Genomic DNA, 25,497 nt, shown 5'->3' with positions numbered 1-25,497 from the left:
AAATAATTTGTATACCTAAACCTTGTAACACACAATTTACCTATATAATAAACTGCATATGTACTCCTGGACTTAAAATAAATTAAAATTAAAAAAAAAAAAATCCCTGCCCTCACAAAGCTTACCTTGCCTCCCTTCTCTCAGTGGGAAGATAGATAAGCCCAGGAATACATGCTGAACAGTCCAAAAAAAAGCCTCTTTTATATCAGATGCTAGGTACTAAAAACATATTTCTCAGGGAAATTATAGTGGTTAGCCTTCCTTACCAACTTACACGTGTTTAACAATATCAAAAATATACTCAGTATGGATTAATGTTATCACCATTTCAACCGCATTGGCGTTGTTTAAATGGTAAGATGTATGTATGCGGAGCTCAAAACTAGAATGATTACAACCAAGGCTTCATTTCTCCCTGTCTTCTCAGCAGCAGCCACTCCACCGGAAGTAGAACTGGCCTTGGTGGTGCCGTTGGGAACCATGGAGAAGATGGGATAGTGGTTCCTCCAGTATAAGATATACAGTGGCTAGGGATTCCCAGGTCCTATTTGACATCAATCACTGCACAGTTTTCTGCATGGATGAACAAATGGGGCTGTAACTTAACAGACTTCCTCCCCCTTATCATGTGTGTGACTTATTCATGAGTCAAGTTTATGTTTACAGAGACTTACTGTACTCTCACCATTTCCTCAGCATCACCATAAAACCTGCAACTTAAAATATGAAGGTGAATCACATGAGATGATTGGATTTATCTGAAATGCTATTAAAATTATAGCTCTTCCACCTGAATTGTTCCTATTCTAAAACTAAAAAATGGCCCTTAGAAAATCCATCCTTTCGTTCTTCTGATTCTGTATCCTGTAATGTAAGCTAAAAATGTGCTTTTGAAGAGTGATAATAAATAAAAAGAAATGTGTTTGCTTCCCCAGAAATAAAATTTTATTTTATATTTTTTTACAATGCAAAAATACAGCATGCAAATAGTATTATCCTAGAAGAAAAAAATCTCATCTGAGAACCTTGAAATAGGAGAAAAAACGGTGATGAGTCACTGGGACAGAGTTCTATTCAAGAGGAGCTTTGATTTTTATTCACTCGTTTTGTTTTGTTTTTCCAAGCCAGGAATTCAAATGATGAAAGCTAGAATTTTTCTGAGGATTTTCAGAGAGGGCCAGGATTAACCGCATAATTATGTGGGGAGATAGATAGAATGTTATTGTTGAGTTAGTGGTTGAGGATCAGCTAGGCTTCAAAGGTGGAGTCTCTCATCTGATCCAAAAGGGGTGGAGGAGTCTGCACGATTCTGTGCACCTGGAAACGTTTTGTGTGTTGCCGGGAGAGGCGGGGTCTCAGCAGCAGGAGAAGGTCCTGCAGGTGGTGCTGCAAGGGGCCGGCTGGCCGCAGGGGGGCCGGCAGCAGGGGGACTGCACTGACACAGGCTGGCAGCAGGTGGTGGTCCAGCAGCAGGGCCTGCAGACCACAGAGGTGCACGACGTGGGGCAGCAGGTGATGGGGCGGCAGCAGCCTTCCTGCAGGCAGCAGGGGTCGCAGCACACTGGGCGGCGGCAGGGCTCGCAGATGGGGCGCGTGCAGCGGGGCACGCAGGTCACGGGGCGGCACACGGTGGTCTGGCAGGTCACGGGGCGGCAGCAGCAGGGGTCGCGCCAGCAGCAGGGCTGGCAGCAGCCTCCCCCGCAGCTCAGGGAGGAGAAGGTGGATCCGCAGCAGGAGCCGCACATGGTGGTGTCTGAGGCTGGTGTGGGATGGGCTGTTGAGAGGTGCTGGTTGTTCTCAGGTGTGAATGTCCTCCTCCCTCTCTGGGCCCTTTATATACCGTGGCCAGGTGGAGATATGACCCCTAGGACATGAGGTCATTTCCTGGAGTTGTAGCTGCCCGTTGAAATGAGAACTCTGGATTCAACTGCTGAGGCAGCAATCCCCAAATCACCAGAGGATGCTTTGTTCTCTACCTGTCTGCTTTTTCCCTTGAACTGAATACCTGATGCTTTATATCATCAGAAAAATTGCTCTTCCATCAGCCAATCCTTCCAGACCATGCCATGTGAGAAGGTGCAAGTTTGAAGAATCCAGCGTTGCCACCATCACATTTTCCTCTTGTTTGCTGTCTTCCATGACTTAAGCATGAGACTGTGATGTTCGTGAGTCACAGGCTGGGTTTCTGATTGGCACTGAGATCAAGCAAGAATTTCTAAGAAACCAAAATGGCTCAGAAGAGGAGATGTGTATTGATTCTGCTATGGAAAGAATGGCCCAGTGTTTAATGACACAGTGCCTCACCTTGTTTACAGGAAAATCATCACCAGAGCTGCTAGCGTGATTTTATTTTAGTAATCTGAGTTGGTTTATAACTCAACACTTATGAGACACTTACTGTAGATGGTGCTGTACTATTTGGGGGTGGAGAGGGAAAGGAAAGAAAAATAACTTTCAAATAGTTTCCTATTACGTAGTAATCACAAATTTTAGGAAGGCAAGATAAAGATAAGTAAAGCAATTAAAGGGAAATAACTTTTCTGGGAACAATAAGGTCAAACTAAATGGGGATTTCGTTCATTCTGTGCCATTTCAAAAGCCCTTCTCTGATTATCATCTTAGAAATAAAATTGAAATTGGGCTATTTCCTGCTTCCTTGCTTTGATATGTGTACTTTGTATTACATATCTCAAAATTTGTGGATAGTATCTACGAAGGAATCTATTGTCTTTCTGTCACAGCTGCTTTAGTTTGTTGGCTGAGGGTTTGTTTGCTTATGATGTGGGAAGGTGGCATTATGAAAAAGACAAGGCCTGGCCTGGTGGCTCACACCTGTAATCCCAGCACTTTGGGAGGCCGAGGTGGGTGGATCATGAGGTCAGGAGTTCGAGACCAGTCTGGCCAACATGGTGAAACCCTGTCTCAACTAAAAATATAAAAAGTTAGCCAAGTGTGGTGGTGCATGCCTGTAGTCCACACACACACTGGAATATGACTAGTCATAAAAGAAGGAAATCCTGGCTGGGCTCCATGGCTCACACCTATAATCCCAACACTTTGGGAGGCTGAGGCTGGTGGATCACCTGAGGTCGGGAATTCAAGACCAGCCTGACCAAAATGGTGAAACCCCATCTCTACTAAAAACACAAAATTAGTCGGGCATGGTGGCATATGCCTGTAATCCCAGCTACTTGGGAAGCTGAGGCAGGAGAATCACGTGAACCCGAGAGGTGAGGTTGCAGTGAGCCAAGATCGCCCCATTGCACTCCAGCCTGGGCGACAGTGTGAGACTCTGTCTCAAAAAAAAAACCAAAAAAGCAAACAAAACAAAACAAAACAAAACAAACAAAAACCAGGGGAATTAGGTGAGCCGGTGACTAACAAAATAGCTTTGTCTTTTCCAGCCATAGCTAAGACGAATAGGAATACAGAAAATACATTTAGAGTTGGAAGGTAGATTAAAGACAGCAGAGTCCGAGGAATGCTGATGTCCTTTAGCACAAATTTGCCTCTAGGGCGTGTTTTGTTTGCGCTTTTAAAAAATATACCCTTTGGTTTACCATATCCCTGATCTTTGACGGCCATTGAGTCTATGATCCATCATAGTCCATCACAGATTTTGGAAGACCAGATTTATGAAATGAATTCCTCCAAAGTCGTATGGATCAAAGAGCGGCAAATCTTTAACAATACCACAGGTCTTCTGTGGAGTAGAAACATTAGTGATGTCTCCTAGTCTTTTTCCAGCTCAGAGTCACTCAAAATAGACAACGTGTAGCAGTGGTTATTAAACATTCTATTCCCTTTAGTGAAATAAGTACTCACTTGATACACGGTTTAGCATACTGCTCTTTGTTCTGGAACATGCACAGAGATGCCAAACTAAAAAGAGAAATATGTCTGTGAATACACTGCTTCTGTTAACAAAAAAACAAGGTACTAAGAAAAACTGTTTTCTAAAATTATAGGTTGTATCAGAAACCTTGCTCTTCCGTGTCTCAGTAGTAGGAAGGAAACATTCCACTCTTGCCTGGACAGGATCTAAGTCATTTGGACAGAAAAGCAACCTCAGTACCCAACCCAGGTACAGGATTTCAGACAAGTGACTTTCAGACACAACATTCCCCATTTGTCTCAACTGTGCAGCTTCCAGTGAAAGAGGCCCTAGGTGTGTTTCACAGCCCAGGTCTGGTGTTAATTATTTTTTATACACAGCCCTGTTTTTCCTTGAGCCCATGAAAACACTATATCATGTAATTTTACCAAAACTCCATCATTCCTCAACATTTTGTAATAACATTTCTCCTCCTTTGTTTGGGAGGATGCCCCATTGTCCTCGGCCATGTGGTCTCCCTTGCTGTAGCACATGAATAGTTCTAAGCTACTGAACAAGAAGTGTGTCCCTGGTCTTTATCACATGAACTTTTTCAGTTATATTATTCAAGTTCCACACATTCTACAAGTGCATAATCACCAGGATGGAAGCAAGTACATCTTAAGCACAGTGAAAATAACTTGGGAGATTTTTGTAGTTGGATTGAAAAAGAATGCAGTGTTGGTGACCTTTTGTGATGGTGGGCCATTCCCTCATCTTAATACTTTTATGAATTGTATTTTGTTAGCAACTAGTCTGGGAGCCACTAGATGTTAGGAAATTTATTAAAATTCTGAAATTAGAATATACATTCCTTAAGGACTTTGTTCTCAGAAATAATCTTAAAAATATCCTCCAATCATAAGAGTCAGAGATGGGATGGAGAAGGTTGACGGGGAAAGGGCAGGAGGAGAATGGAGAAGATAAAGAAGGATTCCAATCCTTTCTCCACCATTTTGCAGTTGTCTAACTTACAGTCAATGACTTACCCTTAGCAAGGTTTCTTCAACTGTACAATGGACAGAGTCTTTGGTGTCTGATGTTCTTCAGAGGCTAGTTTATTATAAGATCTATACAAATGTGGAAGACGGAGAGAGGGATATAATTAATTAGATATTAGAAAATAGAAAATAGTTTAGTTGGGAGAGACAGCAAAACTAAATGATCAGGGGACTTATGGAATTTGTTGCTAGAATTTCAAAAAGAATCTCATCTGAGTTTTTTAGATATTCATCTGCCTAATGTCAGGGAAGGCAAAGTAATCTTTTGGGGTCTATTATACAGCTTTGAGTTAATTACCTTGGATGGTTCAATGTGAAAGGAAGAGTCTAACCATTAGATACCTATATTTTGCTCAGTCCTTTTTCCTGATGCTGTACTCCTATTTATAAATCCTGTAATTTAGGACTCACTCCTATGGACTTGTAGAATGAATTTTTAAAGATCATTTTCATTCTGAGACAGCCTTAATTTGATGCCAAGTTGTTGTGGTGTGGTTTTTTTTCCCCTTCTTTATTATATTTATTAGAAAATCTATTTCTGCCAATAGATATGGACTATCCTGAAAAAAATTACTGTTTAAGTGTGGTTAGTAAAACCATCCCCCGAATTTGTTCTCATTCTCAATGAGTTGGTATGTAGTAGACAGCACATCTTTTAAGCCTGTTCGACACAGTGATGTTCAAACACACCACAAGGAATATAAATGAATGGTACTGGACATTTACCTATGTGCCAGGCGTCTTGCATCCATAAAAAGTTGTAAAAGTTATTTAACTTCCCCAGCAATCTACATTGGTAAATGTCACTTTTCCCATTTTGCAGATGAGAAAACCAGGGTCAGAGAAGTTAAGTTACACTAGTGATGAAATTTTTACTTTAAAATTCTTGTGGTAAGGACAATTTTCTTCCAATTTATTTTGACAACTAAACACACAGAAATTAAGTACCAGCTATGTATTAAATGTTGAGCTCAGTATTGGAAGCCAAAATAAACTGTGGTCCCTTCCTTGGAGGCAAAAAGTATATATAATCTCAATACAATGCCTTATGGGGAGGGAGGTAAGCTATTGGAACTTGCTGGGAGCTCCTAACCTCTGTGTGTATGTGTGTGTGTGTAAGTGCACAGGTGTGTATGCATTTGCACATGTGTTTGTGTGACACAGGGGTTGGGACATGACTACTGGAGAAGACTGAATTGAATCTTGGAAATGAATCAGAGTTAAGTGGTGGTAAAGATGAAGAGAAAGTGTGTGAAAGAACAGATAAGTGAAAGAACATGAGGAAAAGCAAAACATTTGGAACTGCAAATATAAGGTCAGTGTTGCTTGAAGTGAACCTCAGTGGGGAGCAGTGAGACATGGATCTACAGAGATGGGCAAAGGACAGGCAGCAGACCGCCTGATGTGCACACGCTTCCTAGCCACGTGGGTAATCTGAGGACTAGTCTAGCTGTCCTGTAACATCTTCAAATACTTGTACCAGGAATCCTAGTGCCTCTCTCTTTTCCTCTTCTGTCTTCCTCGTCATCTCCATCATCTTCCTCTTCACTCTTCTTTTCATTCATTGCCTTGCCTCCCCTCTTCACTTTTTATTTATCCCTTATCTCTTCCTTTCTGTCTCTCTTTCTTTGTTGTTGTTGTCATTTTATTCCACCTATGACAAGCTCAAGATACTGTCTTTTTGAGCATTCGTTTACATTCATTTTTCTGCCAAATTGATTCTTCTGATTACAGTTTAGCAGATGCTGTTTCAGATGTATTACTCTATTACCCCTTTTTCTTAACTTTGGGTGTCTTCATTGCTACTTGTTCTAGTGACTGTTCCTGGGAGGCTTCCAGGCCATGCTTGTTAAGCCCTCAAGAAGCTCAAATCCTGGTCTTCCTCCAAAATAATGGTCCTGAAATTCTAATATGCAAAATAATTACACGGAAGTGATAGAAAATAAACAGTCTTGGGCCCCACTCCCAGATATTTTGATTCATTAGGTTTGATTTGGGGCCTAAGAATGTGCATCTAAATAGGTAATTGCAAGAGAGTCTAGTGTGGATGGTGCGTGAGCCACGCTTTGAAAAACGCTACTCTAGGAATTGTGGTAAGAAGATGAGAGGCGCTGTGCTGGTCAGTTTACTGCCAGTGGCCATTCTGGGCTTAGCATATGCTATTCCCACTTCTTTTACCTCTCTTCATTACCACTGTATTTCCTTTTGTCTATTCCATTAGACCATAAGATCGTCGAATGCAAGGCATGTAGCTTGTTCGTCGCCAATCAGGCAGCATCTGTCAATTGGAGGTCCCTTGATAAACAGTTACCGAATGACTGAATGGATGGGATTTCTGTGGATAAAGTTTTGCTTAGGTTGAGCTTTGGTTCCCTTGTGCAGATTCCAAAATCTTGCTTATCTGCGTACACTAATAAACATACACTAATGAACAAATTGGGGAGCAGGACAGTTTGCTATGCCAGGAAAAATTAGTTTATTGGCAATGGTGACAGTTTGAGCAGCAAAAACCATCAGATTGTAGAATTTGTTTGCAAAGTCCACTCCAGGGATTCCTTTTTTCTTTTTTTTTTTTTACTTCTTTATTTTTTTGAGACAGAATCTCGGTCTGTCACCCAGGCTGTAGTGCAGTGGTGTGATCTCGGCTCACTGCAACCTCTCCCTCCCGGGTTCAAGCGATTCTCCTGCCTCAGCCTCCTGAGTAGCTGGGATTACAGCACATGCCACCACACCCAGCTAATGTGTTGTATTTTTAAGTAGAGAAGGGTTTCACCATGTTGGCCAGGCTGCTCTCCATCTCCCATCTCCTGACCTCGTGATCCACCTGCCTCAGCCTCCCAATGACTCCAGGGATTCTTAAAGGTCGATTCACGATCCATGATGATTAAGGCTGATGTAGACACCTGAAAATTTGGCTGAGCATGGTAATGAACATCTGTTTATATCAGGCTGTATCCAGATGGTAAGATGTAAAAATAACTATTGTCACCTTGTGAAAAAAATCTGTTTTTCTTTTAACTTTATTAAAACATCAAATCAATGTTTAGGCTCCAGTGTATTGTTCTGTGGGGACAGTGGGGTCTCAGCAGCAGGAGAAGGTCCTGCAGGTGGTGCTGCAAGGGGCCGGCTGGCCGCAGGGGGGCCGGCAGCAGGGGGACTGCACTGACACAGGCTGGCAGCAGGTGGTGGTCCAACAGCAGGGCCTGCAGACCACAGAGGTGCACGACGTGGGGCAGCAGGTGATGGGGCGGCAGCAGCCTTCCTGCAGGCAGCAGGGGTCGCAGCACACTGGGCGGCGGCAGGGCTCACAGATGGGGCGCGTGCAGCGGGGCACGCAGGTCACGGGGCGGCACACGGTGGTCTGGCAGGTCACGGGGCGGCAGCAGCAGGGGTCGCGCCAGCAGCAGGGCTGGCAGCAGCCTCCCCCGCAGCTCAGGGAGGAGAAGGTGGATCCGCAACAGGAGCCACACATGGTGGTGTCTGAGGCTGGTGTGGGGTGGGCTGTTGAGAGGAGCTGGTTGTTCTCAGGTGTGAATGTCCTCCTCTCCCTCTGGGCTCTTTATATACCCTGGCCAGGTGATTATGACCCCTGGACACATGGTCATTTTTCTTGTGCCTCTTCTGGTCAATTCAATGAAGATTTAACATTGACCACTGGTATTTTTGGTTGCTCTTCACCTCATACGTATTCATGTACATACACCACAAATATTCGTTCATTGTCTTTTATTGTTTATCCTTACCAAATTTAGACATTGGATTTAATTCTGATTAATTTTCCCTTGAAATATTCCTAACCCATAAAAAAAAAAAAGAATGTGTTTTCTAAACTAGATTAGTGTCTAATCACTTTGCCCTTTGGCACTAAAATTATCATGTTATTTCTTGTCTTCAAAGACTCTTACCACCACCACCCAAGCAATGACTTTCCTTATTAATGCACATGGGCATGATGGTAGCAGGTTAATAGCATCATCCTAGTGCAGACCAGTAGTCACCTGCTTCACAGATAGCTCCTTCCATGACTCACTTAAAGGCAGGCTTGTGGTTTTTCATGTGAGCAGGGACCACACGGAATGCAGATCCCTGCTCACTTGGTGTGGTCACTCTTCCCTGACTAGGACCTGGGCTTTCCTGCCTTGGTTTTGGTGTCTCATCATTCACCTAGAATGCTCTCCTCATCCCTCCAATCCAAACTCAACTTGTACCTTGATTGTAAAAGCCTCTTCAAGGATCCATTGCAATTATTGTCTTTGCAATTTATTTGGAATTAATCATTGCATCTGTAGAATCCGGGAAGGGATTGAAGAGAATATGTTGGCCTATGCCCTTACTCTACAGCTGAGGCCCTGCGAGTTTACCAAGGTCACACAATGAGGTCACCATATGAGGTCTGAGGTCAAGGTATCGTCAATCTTCAGTAAGTAACCTCTACTATGAGTGTTATGCTTATTGGGTTCAGTGAACCACGGTCTTTAGACAGGAAAGAAAACATGTATTAAAATAGAAGCCCATGCCACTACGCAATATATCCATGTAATAATGCTGCATTTGTACCTCTCAAATTTATATGTATTAAACAAATTTTTTTCTAAAAAATGAACTTTCCTTTTAGCAGCAAGGTTAGAAATGGTACTGGAAGAGAATTAGGGAAATGTTTTGCACAGCTGACAAATTGTTGTCCTGGACCCCATTGACTCCAATAAGGATGGCAATGTGTCTGAGAGGCTGGAGAACAGGCCTGGAGACAGCTAACATGACACAGGGTTTTATTTATTTATTTATTTATTTATTTATTTATTTATTTATTTATTATTGTTATTTTAGGTTTTGGCGTACATTGAAGAACATGCAAAATTGTTGCATAGGTACACATGTGGCAGTGTGATTTGCTGCCTTCCTCCCCTTCACCTATATCTGGCATTTCTCCCCATGCTATCTCTCCCCACCTCCCCACCCCCAGCTGTCCCTCCCCTATTTCCCCCCAACAGACCCCAGTGTGTAGTGCTCCCCTCCCTGACACAGGGTTTTTTAGGGGAACTTACATACAATGGTGATCCAGTGGCGGTGGCTGGACAGACAAACTGCTACCATATTTAAAAAGCATGCAGTTCATATAGCATTTTCACTTACTACCCTCCACCGAACAACCTCCATTTAATCCAAAACAAGGGCCTCAATCCCCGGTATGACCTGTGTTCTAACCTTTGGGCTGGGGATTCAAATGTTCTTCATAGATAAGGGCTGGATCTTCAGGTTTGCCACTCCCAATCCTTAGCTCAGAACTCCAAGCATACATCCTTCTTTGATTGTAGGGTCATTCTCAAGGTATGCTTAAGTTAAGTTATTGCTGCCAGGTTTGTCTGCCATACCCTCCACCCCAGCACACCCTTGAATAGCCTTTGCATTCTAATCACACCTTTCTTCTGAGATTTTCCTGGGGCCAGGGTATGCAGAGGAACATTGCAACCAGATGTTGCAGCAGCAATACAAACTACTACAACAAAAAAGAATAATGATTGTAACAACAATCGTACTATATAGAAAGGTTTTCCAAGCACTGGGGAGTTGATTAAACCATATGGTTACAGGGTCATAGGATAGAGATTCTATAGCAGAAATGTGGGTATCTGGGGCCAGCATGGCCTGTGTTATATTGTGAGAGTAATCAGATATATGTACAAAATTCAGTTTTAGTTAATACACAGGTTCTGCCCTGATAGGCAGTTAAGATGTCCTGGGCCATGCAATTTCACAAAATAATGCATCTAATGTGGGCAGTTTCTTCAGTGAGAAGAGTAGTATTATGGCAGGTAACATTAAAGGCTGCAGCCCTATGTTTAGCGAGGGCCTCAACTTGCAGCTCTATGCCTCTTGTCAGCACTTGGGAGGCAGGAAGGGGGATGGCAAAAGTGGCCAAAGGGGAAAACCACCAGGATGCATGCTTCCGATAGTGCCTGGCTTTTACACTTTCCCAGTTAGTAAGAATTGTGTCCAAACTGAACCCAGCATGTCCCATCAAATGAGAATTCCCCCAGGTGCATCTACCAGTCCAATTATAGGGTAACTAAGGCCAACTGTGGATGCCACATGCCCACAGCCATCCTAAGGGGTGGGGTAGGTCCCCACATGGAGAATCACTCTGCCATCGCAGTCATGTATCACTGGTTACCTGAAGAGATTGGTTACATTGCTATCACATTCCACTGGTTACCTGAAGAGATAGACTACATTACATTGTCCTGGTAGCCATCCTGTATTACCAGTTTTACCTTGTGGTGTGCTCTTATCATGCCTTTTAATACATATGGGTGCACAACCCACAAGCCGTATCTACACTGCCTTCATCCACCCTGGCCCATCATCCGCAGAATGCCCCTGGGTGACATTAACCTGCTCCTATACTAGGTGGAAAATATGTTATCTCATCTCTAATGGTGGGAAAGTTATCCATGCTCATGGATAGGAAGAATCAATATCGTGAAAATGGTCATACTGCCCAAAAGTAATTTATAGATTCAATGCTATCCCCATCAAGCTACCACTGACTTTCTTCATAGAATTAGAAAAAAAACTACTTTAAATTTCATATGGAACCAAAAAAGAGCCTGTATAGCTAAGACAATCCTAAGCAAAAAGAACAATGCTGAAGGCATTCCGCTACTTGACTTTAAACTATGCTACAAGGCTACAGTAACCAAAACAGCAGGGTAATGGTACCAAAACAGATATATATAGACCAATGGAACAGAACAGAGGCCTCAGAAATAACATCACACATCTACAGCCATCTGATCTTTGACAAACCTGACAAAAATGAGCAATGGGGAAAGGATTCCCTACTTAATAAATGGTGTTGGGAAACTGGATAGCCATATGCAGAAAACTGAAACTAGACCCATTCCTTACACCTTATACAAAAATTAACTCAAGATGGATTAAAGACTTAAACCTAAAACCATAAAAACCCTAGAAGAAAACCTAGGCAATACCATTCAGGACATAGGCAGAGAAAATTGACATCTTCCAAAAAATTCGTGGGCCAATTGGGAAGGTAAATGTAATTATAGAAGATATATTTAACCCAGCATGTACTTCGTGCTAATTGTAAGTGAATCATATTATTACTTAGAAGCATTCTTTAGCTACGATGCTTAATTATGATTAAATGTACTGGGGACAAGCTAGCTCACTTTATTATTTTATTTTATTTTTTAAGTTTTGAGGTACAAGTGCAACTTTGTTACATGCATAGATTGCATAGTTGGCAAGTCAGGGCTTTTAGGGCATCCATCAGTTGAGTAACATAAATTGTACCCATGAAGAAATTTCTCATTGTCAACTCCTCTCTCACCCTCTAAGCTTTCTGAGTGCCCACGGTCTATCATTCCACTCTCTATATCCACATGCACACATTATGTAGCTCCCATGTGTGAGAACATGTGATATTTGTCTTTCTGTGTCTGACTTGTTTCATTTAAGATAATGACCTCCAGTTCTATCCATGTTGCTGCAAAAGACATGATTTTATTACTTTTTATGGCTGAATAGCATTAAGTGACATTATTTTTTAAAGTCCAAGCCAACCAAATTAGTCTAGCCTGCACTTTGGGGCCACTATTAAGTAAAATGAGGGTTATTTGAACACAAGCACTGCAATACTGCAACAGTCTGGTAACTGAGACAATTATTCTGGGATTAAATGGTGGGTCATGTATACAGTGTGGACACAAGGATGTTTATCCCAGGCAAGACAGAGCAGGATTGATGGTATTTCATCATACAACTCAGAATGGCATGCAATTTAAAAGTTACAGATTGTTTATTTCTGGAATTTTCCATTAAATGTTTTAGGATCATGGTTGACCATAAGTAACTGAAATTGTAGAATGTAAATCCACAGAGAGGGAAGGACTACAGTAATACTATGAACAGAGCATTAAGGGTGATTCTGGTCAAGGCTTGGGAGAAAAGAATAGCTGTAGGGAAAGTCTGAATCTTCTTACAGTTTATTTAGGTGATCATGATAAGAATCTGAGAGAAATATGGACACTAGAGTCTATTCCGATGAGATCTCAGATGGAAATGAGGAATAAGAATTGGAAACTGGAGTAAGGACCATCCTTGTTACAAAGTGGCAAAGGAATTGATTGAATTATGCTTATGTTTGAGGGCTTTATGGAAGACAGAGTTCAAGAAAGATGAACCAGTATATGGGGAAAAGAAATTTCTAAGAAAAATGTTGAAGGAGCTGCATGGCATCTTTGAACTGCATACAGTAAAATACAAGAGGAAAGAAATGATTTAAATATGGAATTCATAATTAAAAGGGAAACAGAACATAAAGATGCAGAAAATGTGCAGCCTGGCCATATAAAGAATGAAAAAGCATGCAAGCATGTGACCAAGTGATGCTTTGATAGAAGGATTGATATGAATAGAAGGAAGCTAGGTGCTGTTCATCAAATCAATGGGAGAATAACTCTGAAGGCATTTCAGAGATCTTTGAAGCTGTCCCTCCCATCACAGGCTCCACATATGAGAATCTTGAGGTCAGAAAGGGCTTGGTACTCTCCACATTCTACCACAATGCCCTTGGCTGCTCCAGTTGTGGTTAAAGTGGGCTTAGATGAGACTTGTGCTGCCATTGCAGAGGGCACAAACTGTGAGTCTTGGTGGCATTCATGTAGTACTGACTGTAGATACACAGACTGCAGGAGTTGTGGACTGTGGTGCTCTCCACCTAGGTATGAAAGGATGTTTCTGACACCTGCCACAGGGGTGTAGCCACTGCAGAGAGCTCCTCCTAGGACCATGCTCAGGGAAACTAGGGATCAGAGCAGCCACTGAGACCCTAGAACTGTAGAACTATCAGACTGCAATACTAGCCTGAGAGAGCTACAGGCAGAGACACCAATCAGACAGCTGCCGCATGGACTGAACCCAGCAAAGTCATGGAGCAGGGCTGTCTGAGGGTCTTTGGGGCCTAACACCAAGACCCCCAGGCAGCCGTGCCCCATGGCAGGCATGTCCAAGAGACAGCACATGGAGTCAAAGGTTACTGTGCAGTCTTAAGATTTAATGCTGTTTTCTCTGTCGGACTCACCTGGGGTCAGTTACTCTTTTTTCTTTCCTGTTGCTTCCTTTTGGAATAGGTATGTCTATGCTATGCCTGTCTCACCGTTGTATTTTGGAACTAGGTAACTTCTTTAATAGGTTCACATATGGAGGAGAATTTGCCTCAGGATAAGTCCTGGTTTGAGTCTTGCTCATATCAGATTTAGATGAGACTCTTAGATTTATGTTTTGACTTTTAAGTTCATGGTGGAACAAGTTAAGACTTTGGGACTATTGAATATATTTTGCATATGAGAAGGACGTGGATTTGGGGGGCCAAGGGTGGAATGCAGTGGTTTAAATGTGTCCCTCAAAGGTCACGTGCTGGAAACTTGATTCCCAAGCAGTGTTGGCAGTGGGGGCTCACAGGAGATATTTGGGTCATGGTGACGCCACCCTCATGAGTGGATTAGTGTTGTTATCACGAGAGTGGGTTCCTTATAAAAGGATGAGTTTGGCTCCCTCTTTCTCTGTCTCACCCTCTCTTTTCCCTTCTACAATGGGATGACACAGTATTTCTGGTTATCTATAAACATGTCTCATTCTATAAACGGAATCCTAACTTCCACAACTTTCCACATATGTTATTTATTGGGGACATGTTACTTACCATATAAATAAGTTTGTTTCCCAGAAATGAAACTCTGATCTCTTTGTTTGGAAATCAAAAGATATATACATTTTGAAAGGACCCTACATTATTCTATGTCACCAAAAAGGCTTCATTCACTCAACAAATATTTACAACCAGTGTCCTCCGTGCTGAGTATCATGATAACAAGAATAAATGCCATAGCCCATGCCTTCAGGCTATTTGCATTGCACATGGAGGAATGTCCGAAGTAAATGATTATAAACAGACTAGAATGTGTCAAATTATGAGCACAAGACAGGAAATAATGATACATGAATGGGATAGCTTATCAGGAAAGGTATTACTGAGGAGGAAATATGTTAACTGGGTTTTGACATGAGTAGGAGTTTGCAGAATGGACAAAAAAGAAGAAACGTTCCAAGAAGATGAAACAGTTTCAGCAAGCGTTGCAAATTTTATTCTCTACCCCTTTCTTAGCTACACTAAGACATATTAGGCTTAACTTCTTTTTAATCTTGGACAATTTTTTGTTTATTTTAGCTTTTTAATGCTTCTTTTGAGTATTCTGCTAAAAGAATAATAAGAACGTACCCTACCTTATACAGTTGTATTAAAGAGTGAAAATGAAATAAATATAAGCTATTTGGCACAATGCCTGGTACACAGACAATACTTCACAAGTAATATACATACACTGAGGGTGTATGGAACTTATCCACATACTATACATTTTGATTTTAGTTGTCTAAGAAAAGTAATTGTAATTTTTTTCATTTTTGCCAAATTCTGTTTCTTATGCCTGTATCTTATACGAGAACTTGCAGGAAAATGATGAGGGTTTATCTATTCTACACCCAAAGTGTCCAGTAGAATATCTCAGATGAATATTATTGAAGGCTTAATACCTTTAAATATTGTTTACATGCAATTTTGATGATCCAAGAAGTTTTGCTAAATCAAAACTTCCTACTCTTAATGCCCATACTGTAAGACATGCAGAAAAAATGTGTTTTTACTCTTTAAAGTCAATGAGTCATAGCTACACACTTTCACTTGAAGTGGTGGAATAAGATCTGACACGGAGTTTAGAACTTCCTTGGGATCTGACCATCTCCCAGACCATCCAAGAAGCACATATGGGATCAGAGTCATTATAGATGGGATATTCTTCTCACAAATGAATCCTTCCTTCTCATTCCTTTCCCACATTTCAGCAAAAGATATATTCACATTTTAAAAATTGCCCCACATGATTTGCAGAGAGCAATCTACAGGTAGGAGGGAGAGTCACATATAAAAACAAAATATGAGAGTCATGTGACCAAAGCTTTGTAAAATATACTGCACAAGGTCAAAGGCAAAGGTGACCTCACTGACCAAGAAATATGATTAGTGTTTCCAATGGAAACACGGGAGCACAGCAGGAAAAGGAAATGTGTTATTTTTTCTGTTTAGAAGTATTTAACTAGAAACACACAATTATGTAATTACATGATTAAGCTTTCTAGCAGGTAAATAATAACAAGAAAATTATGACGTGGTGGCAATGGGCCTTCAGCAGGGTATAAAAGGGGCTATGGGCCCAGAAGACTTCCAAACCCAAGAACTTCACTCTCCTGGAAACCCACCCAGATCCTCCACCTTCTGACACCATGGTCGACTCCTGTTGTGGCTCCGTGTGCTCTGACCAGGGCTGTGGTCAAGACCTCTGCCAGGAGACCTGCTGCTCTCCCAGCTGCTGCAGACCCCAGTGCTGCCAGTCTGTGTGCTGCCAGCCCACCTGCTGCCGTCCCAGCTGCTGTCAGACCACCTGCTGCAGGACCACCTGCTGCCGCCCCAGCTGCTGCATCTCCAGTTGCTGCCGGCCCAGCTGCTGCAAGCCCCAGTGTTGCCAGTCTGTGTGCTGCCAGCCCACCTGCTGCCGCCCCAGCTGCTGCATCTCCAGCTGCTGCATCTCCAGCTGCTGCAGACCCCAGTGCTGCCAGTCTGTGTGCTGCCAGCCCACCTGCTGCCGCCCCAGCTGCTGTGTGTCCAGCTGCTGCAGACCCCAGTGTTGCCAGTCTGTGTGCTGCCAGCCCACCTGCTGCCGCCCCTGCTGCTGCCTGCGTCCAGTCTGTGGCCAAGTCTCCTGCCACACCACTTGCTACCGCCCAACCTGTGTCATCTCCACCTGCCCCCGCCCCATGTGCTGCGCCTCCTCTTGCTGCTGAGCCCAGTGCCCTGGCTCACCTCTCCCTTCACTGCTGGCCCACAGATGTAGACCCTTCTACCGTGCTGACCATTAGGACACATGGAGTGGGACTGATGTCATTTAATAGGATGGACTTCATGTTTCCAATGAGTCCATCACCATTTCACTGATTCTGTGAGAACATTCTGGTTCATTTTAAACTCCCTCCCTTGCTTTCTTTTTCTTCCAGTGGTGGCAACAAGTACAAATTAATTGTAATCCACTAGCTATGAAATTATTCCAATCCTCTAAATTCCTCGTATTCTTTATCACTTTGAGGCTATAGATTCTCCTTCTCAGTGAGGTAGACGTTGTCTGCAGAACCAGTATTGTCACTGATGTTGCACCCTCAGACCCAGGCGTCCAGTTATATTGTTTTCCTCTGAGTGTGACTTTCTTATGTTTTGTTGCATCTCTGCTTTCTAATAAATTTTTCTGTGCATAAAAATTCATTGGTATCATCCTCTATTGCTTTCACATCATTTTACTGATTCCCTAGGCAATTATATTTTACACAAAGACACAGGAAGAGCAGTCCATGTTGAAATCACTTTGAAGACATATGCTATATCAAATATAGATAACTTAAGGCAATGGAATGAAAGTGTGTGTGTGTGTGTGTGTGTGTGTGTGTGTGTGTGCACATGTTCTTAATATCCTAAATTAGGACAGATTTAATTCATGCCTTGGCTCTTGAAACACATTTTATCTTTAACATATTATATCTCATAATACTGTTGTCCCTATTTTGACAAAAAGGATAAAACCAAATTTCTGAAAAGTAGACATCAATGAAAGAAGGGAAATCTTCTATAAAGAATTTAATGTACTCCATTCATTTCACTCAGTAAATAACATTTGGGAATTTATAATCAAAAAGTGGTTTTTATTTCTAAGTGAGTTTTGCATATGACAAAAAAATGCATATTGAACTGTATTTCATCTGGATAGTGTGGTGTATTTCTATTTCTGACTATGGTCTCTTAGGGTTTACCTTACAATTCAAACATCTCCACATTTAACATTTTAATATATATAAACCCAGCAAGGCTGAAAATTTCAAGGCTCACTTTTCTTTTTAAGAATTATTTTATTGGAATTAGTTCATAGCTTTGAGTAGTTCTCAGCTGGGGTGCATATCCTAATTAGAATCTCTAAGAGTGGTTCCTTTATTTGAATCTGAAAGAATACCGTAAGTGATTATAACATGGCATTCTAGTGGGAGCACCTGCTCTTGATGTTTTTACTTTTATTTGCCTATGATCAGCTCTGAAGTGACCCTAAGCTATTGAACCTATCAAATTTATGTAACTTAAGTAAAATCTTTAATAAATAAATGAGCTTTAAAGTTATTGGCAAATTAATATTAGAAATGTCTTAAGAAGTGCCAGTATGCATTTTTGTTTGCATTCATTAACCAAGCAACTTCATACTTATCCCTGTCAAGTATTATAAGTTGTCAAAATTTGTCATGGGGTTACAAAACTGTAGCAGAATGATTTTTGCTTGTGTAGTCTTTAATAAAGAAGACATTGATATTGGTTTAATAAAAATAGCCACATCTTGAATTTAGTAAGATTACTATAACTTCTAATCTTGTGACTTTAGGTGGTCTAGTCCACAGGCAGTAAGATTTGTTTTGGGAATGAACTGTCATAAACTTTGTTTTGAAGGTAACCTATAAACTACGTTCCTCTCAAAGTTAGTTCAGCCTATGACCACTAATGAAAAAGAACAGCTTGAAGGTTAAAAGCAAGATGGAGTCAGTTAGGTCAGATCTTTTTCAACGTCTCAGTTATAATTTTGCAATGGCAGTTCCATAACTTTAAATGATGACTATTGCAGTTTTCATAAATAATCTAGGTAAACAATTCCTTTTTAAAAAGTTGGACAATTTTGTCTAATTCAAAGCCTATTTAAAGGTTATGTATAAAACAAAGTAAAAAGAACCAGGAAATAAGAGAGATGTAAAGAAAGTTATAAAAATAAAGAGGGTTCTTTTTGGTAAGAAAGCTTAAAGAGAAATAATTTTATATGAGAAAGAATCTTGAATGGTAAATTTAGTCCTAGAACAAAATGGTTGTTTCAGAAAGAGGGATGTTCCAGACAAACCAGAAATTCCAAGCATATCATCAACAGTCTGTAAGTCACAATAAGAGGATTTATTTAGAAAAAACACCAAAAAACTTTTATATGATCAAACTGTCTATAATTAAAGGGTAATTATAATGGTATTCATAGAGATTGAGCTTGACGTTAAAAAAAAACACATACACTAAATAACTAGGTGGAACAATGAAATTTTTTAAGGGATTGATTTACTCTTAATAAATTATAAGAGATTTTAATTTTTTAAACCATAATCTCAACGTTTATTGAATGTTGCTGTTTTCTGTTTTCTCTCCCCTTCAACTCATTTTTAGCTCAAAAGTTGTTTTCCTCAAGTTCTGTTTGTTGCAGCCTGATGCTAACAATGTTTTCTAAAAATCTAAAGGAAATGTTTTCTTCCAACATAATATTCTGTGCAGTGCAGAAGTTCTTTTCTTTTGCCTTTTGGTCATTGGCCTAACAGATTTTATGGTTTATTAAAACAATTCCTATGTCACTATTATTAATTTTGGATTGCTTAGGAATAAGTAATACTACTATATTAAGTTTTGGATTGCTTAGGAAAAAGAAACTGAGATAATATTTTTTAATTAAGGTTATTACATCCATGTATATTTTTGTATGTGCTTTGAAAGTACCTGTGACATTGAGTTACAGGCCTTTGACTCCTGGGTCTAAAAAGGACACCAAAATCTGCTAAATCGTAAACACTGACAGCAATTAAAATCTCATCTTCAGGCCTGGTAGAAGATGCCAATCAAAATAAACTGCATTTCTGAGACATGGGGACAGAAATAAAAGCTATTCAACTCCTTAAGGCTCAGGAACTATCACAGAAGAGGTGGGCATGTAAGATTGTAAGGGCTGATTTTGAGAGATAAAATAAGTTCAGTTTCTCTACAAAATAATCATTCATGTCAAAGGCACACTGATGCAAGACCAGCATATGGGCTTCTGTGTCAGATTAACAAGGTTTTCTTAAAGTGTTAACCGACCCCTTAAAAAAAGGTTATAAAGGTTGTAAAAGGCTTATGGAAGTTATATCTTATGGTCAAGATTAAAATTTTATAGATTATTTATAACATTTTGAAAAACAAATTTAATTGGTTTCATGCTGCTTTATTAGGACTTATTGTTTGAAAAATTGACTTATTTTGTGGTGACCTGTCATATCAAGTGTTTTAAACCTTTAATATTTGACAAACTTTCTAAAATCAAATTACAAATTATGTATTTTCCCCATCTAATTAATTCTTTAAGATATTAGTTTCCCTAAATTCTAAAAATGACATAATTTGACTTATTTGGTATAAAAATTATATATGAAGCATATATAAAATGGTGTTTGGTTTTCTTTGGGCTGTATTGGTATGTACTTCAAAATTATGGGAAACTCCTATAATTCTAATATGACATAGTGTACATTCTCAGTAATAATTATAATTGTTATGTTAAATTATTCTGTACCATAGTAGTAACAAATTTTCTTGTCAACTGTGTTTTTTACTATGGCTGCCCTAAAACTTTTTGTCATCCATGGACAATTGTTGCCTTGTTTTGGTCCTCTTTAGAAGGTGGTTTTGTAATCAGCTACGAAACTCTAACAGGTGTTCCATAATGCAGGTTTCTGATAACTTTGGAGATTGTGACATCAGAATAGAGGAAAACTTTTAGGACTCATGGAGAGCTGAAATGTTCATAAATATCAAGCCGAACAGGAATTAACTGCATGAACTGAACTAATAGAAGACTGAAGAAATCTTTTTGACTTTTTGCTTAAAACATTGCTGATCCTGTTTTGTTTTTTCAGTCAAGGAAACTTTTCTTTTGAGCTATTGACAGCTTTTAACAAGTTAGTATACTCTCATGAACAAAATTTGGAGTATATTTGTTTCTCTCTACCTGATTTTCTCCAGAATTGGAAACTATTTGTGAGTATTCTTACCTTATGGAAATACGGTTATCTGCATAAGAGCAATAAGAATCTGTTCTTATTTTTAACAGGACACAATTGGAGAAATTGCTCTTTTTACCAAGGCTTTGGCTAGAATGATGTGCTCTCCTCTAAGGAATCAAACTTTACTTATGGAGCCAGTAAAAGCCCCTTGGGAAAACTGGCTTCATACCTTGTCTACACAGTCCCTATACAGGGTTCCTGATCTGTGGTAAGTAAAGCATGTCACTTTCTAACAGATCCAGGAGCCTCACATTTATCTTGGAACCTCACGATGAGAGGAATTCACCCAACTCATAGGTATTTGATGGTACAAACACATGGCTATGCTCAGCTTTTCAAAAGTCTTACCTGAAATTCCTTCTATGGAACAAAGTTCTGACAGGGACAGTGGGCAGAGGAATTCTAGGTAGAAAAGGGTACATCCCTGAGAAAACCCCACCTTCAAGCTGAAAAGCCTGAAACTGTGGCCCAAAGTGAGAACTTATATCCCTGTTTTCCTGCTCAAAAGTTGTCTTTCCATAAACCACTCATGGCCTGGTCCTGCCCCATCCTGTGCCTGTAGAGATCCCAGACTCATCTGGCAGAGGCAAGAAGCAGCTGGATATTGGGGACTACAGGTGGACATCAGAGAGAAGTGGCTTGACTTCACAGGGACAGCTTGATGGCATAACTTCAGAGAAGAATCTGGCTGGATACAGCCTAACTTTGGGGAAGATTACCTACCTACCCCATCCCTTTTCAACTCCCCTTCCTGCTGAGAGCCACCTTCATCAGCAACAAAATCCCCCACATTTACCATTCTTCAATAGGTTTGTGTGGCCTCATTTTTCCTGGACACCAGACAAGGGCTTGGGAGCCAGGAGACCAAATGCAAAAGGCTGTCACACTGGCCCTCTGCCCTTGCTGGTGGTGGGCAGCTGCCTGATGTGAAAAGGCAGAGGGCTCACTGAGCTGTTAACACTTAAGTCATCCATGGATGGCAGAGTTAAAAGAGCACTGTAAATGCCCTCTGGGGCTACGGGGGTCGCAGGCACCCCCACCTAGATGCTGCTGTGGGGCCTGCACAGACTTTGCTCCTGCCAGCACCCAAAAGCACTCACTCAGGCTCCTGCACCCATTCATATGCATGCTTCCTCCCGAGAGGGGGGACTGTTGCAAGTCTGAGTGAGTGGAGTTGATCCCACTAGCTCTAAATGCCGGTTCCAGCATTCATGCACTCCAGTTCCCGCCTCATTGGCTTTCATGCTCCCTCCTGCAAGGATTTGAGAGTATCAGGCTGAATAAACGAGGCACCCCTGTCACAAGTCTCACAAAGGGGTCAGGGAAACATCCTGCTTCAGTTCCATCAAAGCCAATTTAAAAGCTTATACAAAAAAAAGTTATTACTATTGTTGCACTGTATACAAATAATCAGGCTAAATATAATCCAGCAAATAAGTCCTGCCATGACTTTTCTTTAGTAAAAATGGGAAAGCCAGGTGCAGTGGCTCATGCCTATAATCCCAGCACTTTGGGAGGCCAAGGCGGGTGGATCACGAGGTCAAGAGATCGAGACCATACTGGTCAACCGAAACTGGAGAGAGAAGAATTATGTTTCAAAAAATGATAGTACACCTGTTGTTAGACTCTAGTCTTGCCTGATGTTTTTAAATTTTCATTATTTTCTACAGTTTGGACTGAATTCTAATTTTTCTTGGTTACAAGTCTTCAAAAGATTGTTTTCAGTTTTTTTTCCTTCTTCTTTCCCCAATTTTTCCTAAGTTGGAGTCCCTGAAAACTCAGCTGTGCTTTTGTAAAGCCCTGTGAACTGAAACTAGACAATTTACACTTCAGAAGAAAATATCAGCAACCTTTTTACATACACAAGCCGCGTTCATGCCTGCCTACTGATGTATGGGCTTCAGAGTAATGTGGCCTATATTGATTTTCCAGGGTTGTTCTTTTGTTTATTGTTGTTGTTCTCCCTTCCTCCCCCTATTTTCTCTTCATAGAATATGAAACTTCACAACCTGCTAAAAATGAACTTTCCTAATAACTTAGGACCTACCTTCTAGGAATAAACAATCCTGGCCATGAGATATCAGAAGAAACTTGAGACCAGAGACTAATTTTCTTCTAAAATGCTTTCTCCAAAAGATTTTTAAGAAAAAAAGGGGGAGGCCGGGTGCAGTGGCTCATGCCTGTAATCCCAGCACTTTGGGAGGCCAAGGTGGGCAGATCACCTGAGGTCAGAAGTTCAAGAAAAGCCTGGCCAACATGACGAAACCCCATCTCTTCTAAAAATACAAAAATTAGCCAGGTGTGGTGGCACATGCCTGTAATTCCAGCTACTTGGGATGCAGAGGCAGGAGAATCGCTTGAACCCAGGAGATGTAGGTTGCAGTGAGCCGAGACTGAGCCACTGCACTCCAGATTGGCAACAGAGCAAGACTCTGTCTAAGAAAAAGAAGAAGAAGAAAAGGGGAGAAATGTGAGAGGTAAATAAACCTTGGGGCTGAAAACACTAAGCTAAAGGGAAAAGTCAAACTGAAAATTTCTTTGGGCCAACCTATCTCCCATTCTATTCAGTCATCCCTCTGTTCCTGAGATAAATGCACACCTGAGTGCCACCTTTGGGAAGACTAATCAGAAACTCTAAAGAACCATCTGTCTCTTATCTACCTATGACCTGGAAGCCCCCTCCTCGCTTAAAGTTGTCCCGTCTTTGCTTAGAGTTATCCTCTCTTTTCCAGACTGAACCAATGTTCATCTTACATATGTTGATTGATGTCTCATATCTCCCTAAAATGTGTAAAACCAAACTGTGCTCTGACCACTTTGGGCACATGTCATCAAGACCTCCTGAGGCTGTGACACAGGTGTGCATCCTCAACCTTGGCAAAATAAACTTTCTGAATTAACTGAGACCTGTTTCAAATTTTCACAAGGCCATACTGACTTGTCCCCTGTGTGAAGCCCAGCAGGCACTTTTCAGAGTAGGATCTTTTCGCTTTCACCTTTGTGCATCAGCACCTAACTCTTTTGCAAGATAAGGGATCCTACAGAATACCAGCAGACCACCAGAGAGTTACAAGTTCCTGATACCTAGGACAACCTAGGAAAAAGAACAAAAGCCCTTTATTCCTGATGTAACTTCCCAAATCTCTAGCCAATTTGCACCAAAAGCCCAAGAAACTATTAGCTACAAGCTCCTTCCTAAGGTGGGGTGGGGTGGGTGGGAAGGTGGCCAGGGACTTCTCTGGGATCCTCCATACACAGCTAGGCTCAAGGTTCAGCTTATAGTAACCTTTTCCTCATTTTAATGGTAAAAAGAACAAGAAGAAGAAAAACACCCCTAGATGGAGATTTTATATGTTGATGATACATACGATGGGTGTTAGACCATGAGAATCCTGGGCACAGGTGCCAACTGCAGGTCTGCCTTTGCATACAGGACCATATTTTATGTATGCCTTTGCATACATAAAATACTGGTATTTTGTGATTATGTATGTATAGCTCCCATAAAAGGAATTCGCCTTACAGCACTAGCTGCTGTCTCTCCTTTTGAATTCTGCTTCTTAAAGCGTACTTTTGCTTTGCAATGAACTTCTTTGTTTACTCTTACTTTGGATTTGCTCTAAAATTCTTTTGTGCAGCAAATTCAAGAATCTGGACTGGTCCACCAACGAAATAACAAAATTCCCTTATATGACATTTGGAGTCTGCCTTAACTGATTTGAATCAAGATGCAATGCAGTAGGATGAGATGCACTTTTAAAATTTGACACAGAAGAGTGAGGAGTATTACCATGATATCATAAGTTCTAAAATCATGAATTAACTTATAAACTACAATATTGGGGCTTTACCTATCCCAAACCATTCTGCTTATCCAACTGAAACAATGAAAAGCTTCTATTTTATTTCAGTTTATCTGTGACATGGGAGCAGTTTGGCACTATGAGTTTATACCTGAAGTCTTACTTTGGAGTCATGCTTTGAGATTCCCCTTCCACTGCATTCCCATCTGACCTCAATGAATCAGTAAACCCAATGCATATAATCACAAAAAATACGACAAACAATATTTCTAAATGAAAAGTTTAATAAAATCTACATTGTGAACACAATAAAGATAAGAACTAGTAAAACAGAAAAAGTCTGGCAAACCTATTCAGAGAGAGAAAGAGAGAGCAGGGAGAAAGCAGGAGAGCATGGGAGGGGCAGCCTCCTATCTTTATAAGAGAAAAGAATGACTGAAAGGCTGATAGATAAATAATATTTTTGAAAGGGAAATAATGTCTACCTCATTGGGAAGGACAATCTATAGGCTCAAAATGATAAAGAGAATGAAGACTTTACGGGATTGGAATACTTTCTTAGCTAGTGGATTACAAATTAATTCCTATTTGGTGCCATCACTGGAAGAAAAAGAAAGCAAGGGAGGGAGTTTAAAATGAACCAGAATGTTCTCACAGAGTCAGCGGGATGGTGATGGGCTCATTGGAAACATGAGGTCTACCCTGTGGAATGACATCAATACCACTCCATGCATCCTAATGCTTAGCATGGAAGAAGGGTCTACATCTGTGGGCCAGCAGTGAAGGGAGAGGTGAGCGAGGGCAAGCGGGC

General features: G+C 40.9%; 3 protein-coding genes across 3 annotated transcripts; 1 reads left to right on the top strand and 2 right to left on the bottom strand.

The window, feature by feature from the left end:
• Positions 1-922: 922 nt before the first annotated feature.
• Positions 923-1,809, bottom strand: LOC105717109 (keratin-associated protein 2-1). The gene has a single exon (XM_012452087.2). It carries the CDS (start codon positions 1,743-1,745, stop codon positions 1,356-1,358), a length of 390 nt encoding a protein of 129 aa, XP_012307510.2. The 5' UTR covers positions 1,746-1,809; the 3' UTR covers positions 923-1,355.
• A 6,148-nt stretch (positions 1,810-7,957) lies between these two features.
• LOC110568215 (keratin-associated protein 2-1-like) lies at positions 7,958-8,347 on the bottom strand. Its single transcript, XM_021670528.2, has one exon. It carries the CDS (start codon positions 8,345-8,347, stop codon positions 7,958-7,960), a length of 390 nt encoding a protein of 129 aa, XP_021526203.1.
• Positions 8,348-16,239: 7,892 nt separating this feature from the next.
• Positions 16,240-16,797, top strand: LOC105717111 (keratin-associated protein 4-6-like). The gene has a single exon (XM_012452093.2). The coding sequence runs from the start codon at positions 16,240-16,242 to the stop codon at positions 16,795-16,797; it is 558 nt and encodes a 185-aa protein (XP_012307516.2).
• The last annotated feature ends 8,700 nt before the right edge of the window (positions 16,798-25,497 follow it).

Source organism: Aotus nancymaae, unplaced genomic scaffold, assembly GCF_030222135.1.
Source record: "Aotus nancymaae isolate 86718 unplaced genomic scaffold, 86718_ANA_hifiasm-v0.15.2.pri h1tg000089l, whole genome shotgun sequence".
Classification (NCBI taxonomy): domain Eukaryota; kingdom Metazoa; phylum Chordata; class Mammalia; order Primates; family Aotidae; genus Aotus; species Aotus nancymaae.
This window is presented reverse-complemented; position numbering and strand designations above follow the sequence as displayed.

Coding starts and splice junctions, on each gene's coding strand:
- LOC110568215 (XM_021670528.2), bottom strand. CDS start 8,347: ATGTGTGGCTCCTGTTGCGGATCCACCTTCTCCTCCCTGAGCTGCGGG.
- LOC105717109 (XM_012452087.2), bottom strand. CDS start 1,745: ATGTGCGGCTCCTGCTGCGGATCCACCTTCTCCTCCCTGAGCTGCGGG.
- LOC105717111 (XM_012452093.2), top strand. CDS start 16,240: ATGGTCGACTCCTGTTGTGGCTCCGTGTGCTCTGACCAGGGCTGTGGT.